A 9018-nucleotide genomic window follows, 5' to 3' on the forward strand; every position below is an offset into this window, starting at 1 on the left:
TATGCGGGGAAGCCTGGTTCCTAAGATCTCCGTGTCTTTTCTGTTCCAGGTGCTTGCTGCCCTCTGCCATGCTCTCCAGGTAAGACATGCCCCTCCGCGGGGCAGGCGGACTTCTGCAGCCGGCAAGCGGGAGGCTCGCCTGAACATGGAGAGATAAGACGCAGGCCCGCGTGACCGAGCGCCGTGCCCCGCCCCCGGCCGGGCGAGCCCTCGTCGTCGAGATGGACCGCCCCCGAGAGGCCGAGACGGAGCTGAGAAGGGGCCCCAGCCCACCCAGGGCCAGCAGGAGCCCCGAGGCGGACGGCGACAAGGCGCTGAGCCACAGCTGCTGCATCTGCGGCAAGAGCTTCCCCTTCCAGAGCTCCTTGTCCCAGCACATGCGCAAGCATACAGGCGAGAAGCCCTACAAGTGTCCGTACTGCGACCACCGGGCCTCGCAGAAGGGCAACCTGAAAATCCACATCCGCGGCCACCGCACGGGGACTCTGATCCAGGGCCACGCGCCCGAGGCGGGCGAGACGCGCGTGTCCGAGGGCCTGGACGGCTGCGCCAGCCCCACGAAGAGCGCCTCGGCCTGCAACAGGATCCTGAACGGCGCCACCCAGGTGGACAGCGGCAAGATCCTGCTGAGGAGCAGCAAGAAGGAGGCGGAGGGGGCGGCGCGCGCGGCGGAGGAGGCCAAGGCGGCGGGGGCGGGGCAGTGTTCCTTCTGCAAGAGCAAGTTCGAGCGCAGGAAGGACCTGGAGCAGCACGTGCACCAGGCGCACAAGCCCTTCAAGTGCCGGCTGTGCAGCTACGTGACCCTGCGGGAGGAGTCGCTGCTCAGCCACATCGAGAAGGACCACATCACGGCCCAGGGGCCCCGCGGCGACGCCTTCGCAGAGAACGGCAAGCCTGAGCTGCCCCCCGGCGAGTTCCCCTGCGAGGTGTGCGGCCAGGCCTTCAGCCAGACCTGGTTCCTGAAGGCGCACATGAAGAAGCACAGGGGCTCCTTCGACCACGGCTGCCACATCTGCGGCCGGAGGTTCAAGGAGCCGTGGTTCCTGAAAAACCACATGAAGGCGCACGGCCCGAAGGCGGGAAGCAAGAACAGGCCCCGCGGCGAGCTGGACCCCATCGCCACCATCAACAACGTGGTGCAGGAGGAGGGGATTGTGGCCGGCCTGAGCCTCTACGAAGTCTGCACCAAGTGCGGGAACCTGTTTACGAACCTGGACAGCTTGAACGCGCACAACGCCATCCATCGCCGGGTGGAGGCCGGCCGGCCGCGGGCCCCGGTTGGGGAGGGCCCGGCGCCCGGCCCCGCCGACTCCCAGCAGCTCTTCCTTCAGTGCCTGAACCTGCGCCCGGCGGCCGGCGCGCCAGCCCGCGGGCAGGCCGGGCGGCGCGTGGCCGAGCTGGACCCGGTCAACAGCTACCAGGCCTGGCAGCTGGCCACGCGGGGCAGGGTGGCCGAGCCGGCCGAGTACCTCAAGTACGCGGCGTGGGACGAGGCGCTGGCTGGGGACGTGGCCTTCGACAAGGAGCGGCGCGAGTTCATCCTGGTGAGCCAGGAGAAGCGCAAGCGCGAGCCCGAGCCCGGCGCGCAGGGGCCCCCGCGCAAGAGGGCGGGCGCGCCCGGGGACCCCGCGCCCGGGCCCCCGGACCCCCGGCCGGCCGCGCGCCCCAGCCGCCGCGCCGCCGCCCCCGCCGGCCACGGCAAGTCGTCCGAGTGCTTCGAGTGCGGCAAGATCTTCCGCACGTACCACCAGATGGTGTTGCACTCGCGGGTGCACCGCCGCGCGCGCCGCGACCGTGACCGCGACGGCCCCGGGGACCGCGCGCCCCGCGCCCGCTGCGGCTCGCTCAGCGAGGGTGACTCGGCCTCGCAGCCCAGCAGCCCCGGCTCGGCCTGCGCCGCCGCCGACTCCCCGGGCTCCGGCCTGGCCGACGAGGCCGCCTTCGAGAGCGGAGAGGAGGGCGCAGCCCATCCCGCACCAGGTGAGCGCGTGCGCCTGGGTGGTCCAGGCGCGAGTAAGGTGGGCTCGGGAGGTCCTGGTCGCGGTAGCCCTGTGCCTGGGTCGCCTTTGCCCAGGTATCCCACGTCCAGCTGGCTTGGGCTCAGGTAGCCCTGTGTCTGGGTCGCCCCATAGCTAGGTGGCCCAGGTCCAGGAAGCCCTTGCCCGGGTAGCTCACGCTCAGGTGGTCCAGGCTCAGGGAGCTCTGTGCCCGATGGCCCTGAGCCAGGGAAGTCCAGGCCCAGTAGACCGCTGCCCCGGTGGCCCAGGCCAGGTAGTCCTGGTTCGCCCATCAGCCATGCCCAGGTAGTTGAGGCTCAGGTAGCCCTGTCCCCGGGTGACCCAGGTCCAGCTAACCCTTGCCCAGGATCTCATGGTCAGGGAATTTGGGCTCAATTAGCCCTGCCCCCAGGTGACCCGGCTCCCTGGTTTCCCAGGCCCACATAGTCTCGGTGCTCAGGTAGCCTTCTACTTAGGTGGCCCTACAGCCAGATAACCCCACGCTTGGTGCCTTTTCCCAGGCATCCCAGGCTCTGGTAGGCTTGTACTCAGGTAGTCTGCGCCCAGTGTCAGTTCCACTTGAGGCTTCCGTTTGCTGACTGCCCATAGTGTTTGCATAAATTCGCACCTTTGGCTATGTAGGTGATGGTCTCTCTGGGGCATCAGACGTTTCTGAGCAAAGAACAGGTGATGGACCCCCTCCAAGCTGTGCCCTTCACTTCTCGCCGTCAGCCGGGGCACACATGCTTCCCTTGCCCCTCTCCTTGCCCCAGACAGCTGAGTGAAGGAGGAACTTTGGATTGTGTGCAGTTATAATTAATCTCTTTAGATTCAGGTATAACCCTATGGGTTTAGAGACGGCTAATTGGAATCAGATTACTTTCCAAACTGCAGCTATGTAAATATTTAAAGATGCTTGGCCAACTTTATTTTCATCATTTTCCTATTTTTTAAAAGAAATTTTTAAACATTTTGATATTTTCTTCATAATTTTTTGTTTTGGGTAATCCTTTTAAGTGTAAGGTGATGTTTCAGTTCTAGACTTGCAGCTTTCTCTGCGTAGCGGGGAATGTTTTCCTCTTCTCCCTGAAAATTGGTTAATGGATGTTGCTTTTACTGAAAGGTCAGAGGGGATAGCGATCCAAGTGCTTCAGGTGGGCTTTTTATATTCTGTAGTGAGGAAGACTGCCCCTGTGCATGTCTTAAAAAACCCCACAAACATATGTCACCTTTCCCTTATTAAAGATTTAGCCAATTCTCCTGAACACAGTTTAATTATTACAGGTCCATACAACGTTTTGTGTGAGCCTCTGATACACTCAGGTATATGTGGAGTCAGTAAAAGCATAGAAAAAAATTGTTTCTTTGCTCCAATAAGGGCAATCAGTCTATGCTGAATCTGCACGTGTGTGTATGTAGGTAAATGAAAATAACACGTTTTTTAAAATAATTATTTAATTTACTTTTGGCTACGTTGGGTCTTCGTTGCTGCACGCTGGCTTTCTCTAGTTGTGGCTCGCGGGCTCTAGAGCGCAGGCTCAGTAGCTGTGGCGCACGGGCTTAGTTGCTCTGCGGCATGTGGATCTTCCTGGATCAGGACTTGAATCTGTGTCTCCTGCATTGGCGGGTGGATTCTTAACCACTGCGCCACCCTTTTTTAATTAATTAATTTATTTTTGGCTGCATTGGGTCTTCGTTGCTGCTCACGGGCTTTCTCTAGTTGTGGCAAGCGGGGGCTCGTATCTTGCATTTCATTTCTTAGTCGTTAACCTGTGGAAAGGAGCAGTACAATATACTGTTCTCTGAAAATGCGGTGCTGGTTCTGTGAGCTTTTTTGGGTTCTTCTAGCAGCTTGTCACGTAAGATGTGGGGAACCCAGTTGTGACCCCCTGGGTGGCATTTTTGAAGATTAATTTTTGTTTTTCCTTTTAAAAAATGTTGACAACTATAGATTTTACTGGTCACATTCCAATAGTACCATGGCTACTTTTTGGAGCACATTGGATGAAATATTAAAGCCGCCAATGATTGTTTTCCTACTTTGAGGACAAATATTTTTAATATTTGGAAAAGCTGTCCTTACCCACATCTATTATGATGGCAGTTAAATGATTAGTAATAAGCTAATTCAGTAGTGCTTTTAATGTCAATGTGTGGGAAAGATCAAATTACGTTCACTGTAAGTTGGAATTTACTCTTTTTGTTCCTTCTCAGGTTCATTAAGTTTTAGAGATTATCATTTACTTTTTAATGAGATTATATCTCTTTTCTCTGTATCAGTCAACTTTTTGAGAAATGTGATATCTCAGGTGGTTCCATAACAAGATTATATATGGTGTGGGTGTAATGAGTTGACAACAGAATATTGTAGCTTATTGAGAGACTAGAAAAAAATTTATGGCATGACAGCGGCATAAAATGTTGAAGAACATTGTAGGTCTGCACGGGTCACTTTTTGTAGCCCCAAAGGACAGTAGCTTTCCTCCTAAAAACACAAACTTTATATCGTGGCAGGCCTTTAATGCTCTAGCTGGCATTAAATTGCTGCTTCATGGATGCCCCGTAAGGAGAGAGATGTGTTATATGGATTTAATACTCACAAAGCCTCATTAGCAGGGATTGGCGAGGCCTTGGAGGCAGCTGCTTTGCAAGAGCAAATGGGTATGTTGAATCCTCTATTTTGATCTGCAGTGAGCCTTTCTCTTGTTAAAAAATGCATTCAGCTTTGGAAAATACTTGCCTTTCTTGTCACTAAAAGATAACTTAGATCTTTAAACAGTGACATGACTCTAATAAATTCTCAGATCCTTGGTGGGATGACCGGTTAAAATGATTAGAGGAAACATGTAGAAATTGAGGAACGGAAGATCATACTAATTCTCAGAGGAATGAATCCCGCTACTTGTAGCAGCAAAGTTGACATTAGAGTTCAGATCTTTGTGCCCCTTCAGTAAATCCCCATCGTGCCATAATTTTCCCCACAGATTTTTTGACATCCAGGGGTGGATTTGAATGCCGCTTCCGGATCTAGAGACAATTTGCATTATCAGATTAATTGAAAGAAACTTGCTTTTTTCATGAAATATTCTTTGTCGAGTGTTGCGTCTACTCCTTTGGAAAGCCCCGATCGTCCCATTACCTTTATTTCCACATAAGACCGGCTCCCAGCAGCCCTCACTACAGACTTAAAATAGTCTAAGAGCAAAGTTGTGAATAAAATTCAATAATTTAAAATGTGTTACGGAGCTAGATTTCAATCTTCATTGAGAAAGTGACGTGGCACTGATAGAAAGGACCCTTTTGGAGTTCACAAAAATTAATCCTTATAATTAAGAGGAACACTGAAAGGGCATTTAGTTGAAATTTAGAAAAATTAACATTTTCAAACACGAAGCAGGGTCATGGTGCTCAGAATTTATTACTGAGGACAGGTCAACGGACCAAAGTGCCATTCTGCTTAGAAAGCGTTAGGATGACTTAGGAGGGGTAGAAGCCTGCTGACTGTGTCTCAGAGGACTCTATGCATGAAGTCCCTGTACTATAAGACGTGGTGCCCTTGGGAGAAGCCCTGCCTGGTGCTGGGGGCCTTGCTTTGATGCAGAACCCATTTCTACTGTTTATCTGCATATGCTCTTTCGGCTAAAAGTTAGGTGACTACCCCGAGTATTTTTTTAATTGAAGTGTAATTACTTTACAATGTTATATTAGTTTGAGGTGTACAACATAGTGATTCACTGTTTTTATAGATTATATTTCATTTAAAGTTGTTACAGAATAATGGCTCCGTTTCCCTGTGTTGTACAGTATATCCTTGGTTTTGACTATTTTTTGTTATTCTAACTTCTGTTGCATCAAGCGTATCGTCTGTTGAGCCCACACTCTCTCTATATCTTTGGATACTGATTGTAACTTAATTGATAGTAAAACCCCAAGTTTTGAAATTGCAAATACGAAATTGCAATGTTTGATATATTTTTTTTTTTTTTTGTGGTACGTGGGCCTCTCACCGTTGTGGCCTCTCCCGTTGCGGAGCACAGGCTCCGGACACACAGGCTCAGCGGCCATGGTTCACGGGCCCAGCCGCTCCATGGCATGTGGGATCTTCCCGGACTGGGGCACGAACCCGCGTCCCCTGCATCGGCAGGCGGACCCTCAACCACTGCGCCACCAGGGAAGCCCTATTTGATCGTTTTTGACAGACAGACCCTATGGCTCAACCTAATAGAATAAAAAGTTCTTAGAGCAACTGCCATAGTGTTATATGTAGTTGGAAGAAGTAAGGAGAGAGTTTTCAGAATTAAAAAATATAGTCAAGGGAAGAAAAGATAATTAGAAGGAAGACATGGATTTATTTCAGAGAGCCTCCACTTTCTCATATCTCTCTGCTTGCTGCCACCAGGCCAAAGTCTTGGACGTTAGAGCTCATCTTCTTTCTGTCGTCATTGCAAGAAGAGCCACATTGTTTTGATTATATAAAACGTTAGTTGAGCACGTGCTTTGAGACTGACCAACAGTCCATGTTTGTGCGTGGCGGGTCAGACGGGTCAGGCTGTGGTCATGCAGCTCTCCAAAAGGTTAACCAGCCAGTCTTCTTTTTTTTTTGATAGACCATGGATGGTCATCAGAACAGCTTAGGGAGGAAATGTTGTTACACGTCCTCGCATTGAAGCAGGATTTAGGGGGAATCAAGGGACAAAGGTCAGAGTGTGGAGTGTGAGGTGGGCCTGGGAGGGGTGTTTGCAGTGGCGGCCGGGCCTGCTGGGACGGGAGGCTTTTATTGTTGCTTATTCTTAGCGTTTACTTTGCGATAGAGCAGGAGCTCCAAGGGGACGGATTCTCCCCACTGTCCTTCTGGTGCAGGGCGAGCATGTTCTGAGCAGGGAAGCTGGGACCTGTTTGCAGCCCCGCCCGGTTCCCATTTCCGATGCTCAGTGATGAGGAAGGACTTTTGTCTTAACGCAGGGCTTCATCCGTGCCTCACCCCCGCCCAAGTGGCTAAAAATGACACCACAAAGAACGAGGGGTAGGAGACCAAGGAGGAGAGAACATGAATAAAGTGAGAGGATGGGAAATAGAATCCGTGTAACTGGAGGAAAGCAGCAGGCACATCTGGGAAGAACCCTGTACAATTACAAACCCTGTGATCCTGAGCGGTGTCAGTCCTACGTGGTACCGGGGCCCCCCATTGAACAGGAGCCTTCGGAATTGGTACAAGTGAAATCAGGCGGTCAGCTTTCCTCGGACACTGTTCAGTCCAGCTCGCCGGGCCCAGTTTCCTCATCACACAGGCATCTTGAGCGATGCCTAATAAATGTCCATACACAGGCTGGTCGGCCACTCTGGAAGTGGTGATGCTGGCGCAGGTGCCAGGCCACAGAGCTTGGGATGCTCTCTGCCATCTGCCAGCCAGCGGCTGTAGCACAGCACCAGGGTGGGGACCGGTGACAAGGAGAATCCGAACAGCAGAGATGGAGATCAAGGAAGAGCTGGTTGACTCCAGATTACAGAAGAGTGACTGTGAACGGCAGGCAGGTGCCTTTCAGCCAGATGTGAGGGTGACGCCACCCTTAGTGTTTTCTACTGTCCTGGACGTCAAGGAATTTACTTAGTTGGGAATAAAGTGAGACTTGAAAATCCTCCTATTAAATTCTTATTCGGTAGGAAAGTGCAGTGAATTCTTTACAAAAAAATCCAGATGCACTTGACAGCCGACTGCGGAATGCCCTGTGGTTTAGTCAGCACCTTAGCAACCGGAAGCATCTCTGTCCGCATGCGCACGGAGACGACAGTAATTATTCACTGGCCCTGTGGTCCCCTGATATGCCTCCGAACTATCACAGGAAGATTGCATTATGATGAGAATAGTGCCTTAGAAGTGTGCTTGTTATATTCTGATTCTTCAAACATCGGTCATCTGTGCATGGCATGCGTGCTCAAATTTGCTGGAACACAGCGCTGCATCCCCGACCTTCCAGAATGAATTTGTTATGCTGTGAAATGCGTTAGACTCTGGAGATTATATTCTGGATTTTCCTCCTGACACTGAGACACACACGTGGGATGCACGGTCCTCAGCGTCGTTAAGCAGACACCATGCAGACCCTTTTGTTTGTTAGCAAAGTTCAAACACTTGATTCGTTGTCTCTCTGTCTCCATCTCTCTCTTTCACACAAGATAGAATCATAGAATTTTAGAGCTGGGAATGGTCTTCCCCCCCCGCCCCCCATTTTAACAGAGAGGAAACCAAGGCATAGGGGGAATCGCTGTAATTTTCCCAGAGCCTCCAGGTGTGTCTGTTGCCCGAGGACAGCGTGGTGGTGGGAGGCACGTGAGCGGGGTCGCCTAGGTTACGGTTCTCCTTGCGCACGAAGTAGCTGTGTGTCTTCAGTCCTCAACCCCAGGGTGTCTGGCTTCCTGGGTGGCACTATGGGGGCTGGGATCGCCTCCAGTAGGGTTGTTGCCACCGTGTCCCTGTTAGGTGCCCGGCATGGCCTGGACATCCTGTCCGCACGGCTCTTGTTGGTACAAGAGTTAGAACCAGGATCAGGGTCCACAGGGTCCGTCTCCCAGCCTAGGAGAGGGTGTGTGTCCTGGCTTGTCTCTTGAGGGGCAGAAGCGTGTGGTCCCAGGGTGGCTCAGGCCCCGTCCAGGGCTCCAGATCCCCAGTCTCCACTCCCACCCACCCTGGAGGCGACGGAGATGGAGGTAGCCCTGCCGAGCTCTGTGGAAGCCTGTGCTTGGCGGCGTGGGGTGCCGGCTTCACCCTGTCACCAGGAGGCTGCGTGCCTGCGGTAAATATCGAGTGGGCGTTGTCTGAAGGCAAAATTAACGATGTTCCTGGAGTCCAGGAAAAATGCCTGCCCTGTGTTTACAGAGTCTTGTTTGATGTGACTGCTTTTCAGTCTTTTCCGTCTCTGCTTCACATCCTAAATCCTGTTATTTCTGTCCTGTTGCCCCGCTGGACTTCGTTTTCCCCAGTCTGCGGTATGGGTGACGCTGGCTACGATTTTCTGCTCTTTCC

The 9018-nt window shown here is 52.5% G+C and overlaps 1 protein-coding gene across 1 annotated transcript in view; it reads left to right on the forward strand.

The window, feature by feature from the left end:
* The first annotated feature begins 218 nt into the window (after positions 1–218).
* ZNF516 (zinc finger protein 516) overlaps positions 219–9018 on the forward strand; it is a 64763-nt gene continuing 55963 nt past the window's right edge. The window contains exon 1 of the mRNA XM_007449666.1: positions 219–1980. Coding sequence (XP_007449728.1) covers positions 222–1980 — 1759 coding nt within the window. The 5' untranslated portion in view covers positions 219–221. The remainder of the gene's footprint in view (positions 1981–9018) is intronic.

The sequence above is a fragment of the Lipotes vexillifer genome, unplaced genomic scaffold (genome assembly GCF_000442215.2).
Source record: "Lipotes vexillifer unplaced genomic scaffold, Lipotes_vexillifer_v1.1 scaffold196, whole genome shotgun sequence".
Lineage (NCBI taxonomy): Eukaryota > Metazoa > Chordata > Mammalia > Artiodactyla > Lipotidae > Lipotes > Lipotes vexillifer.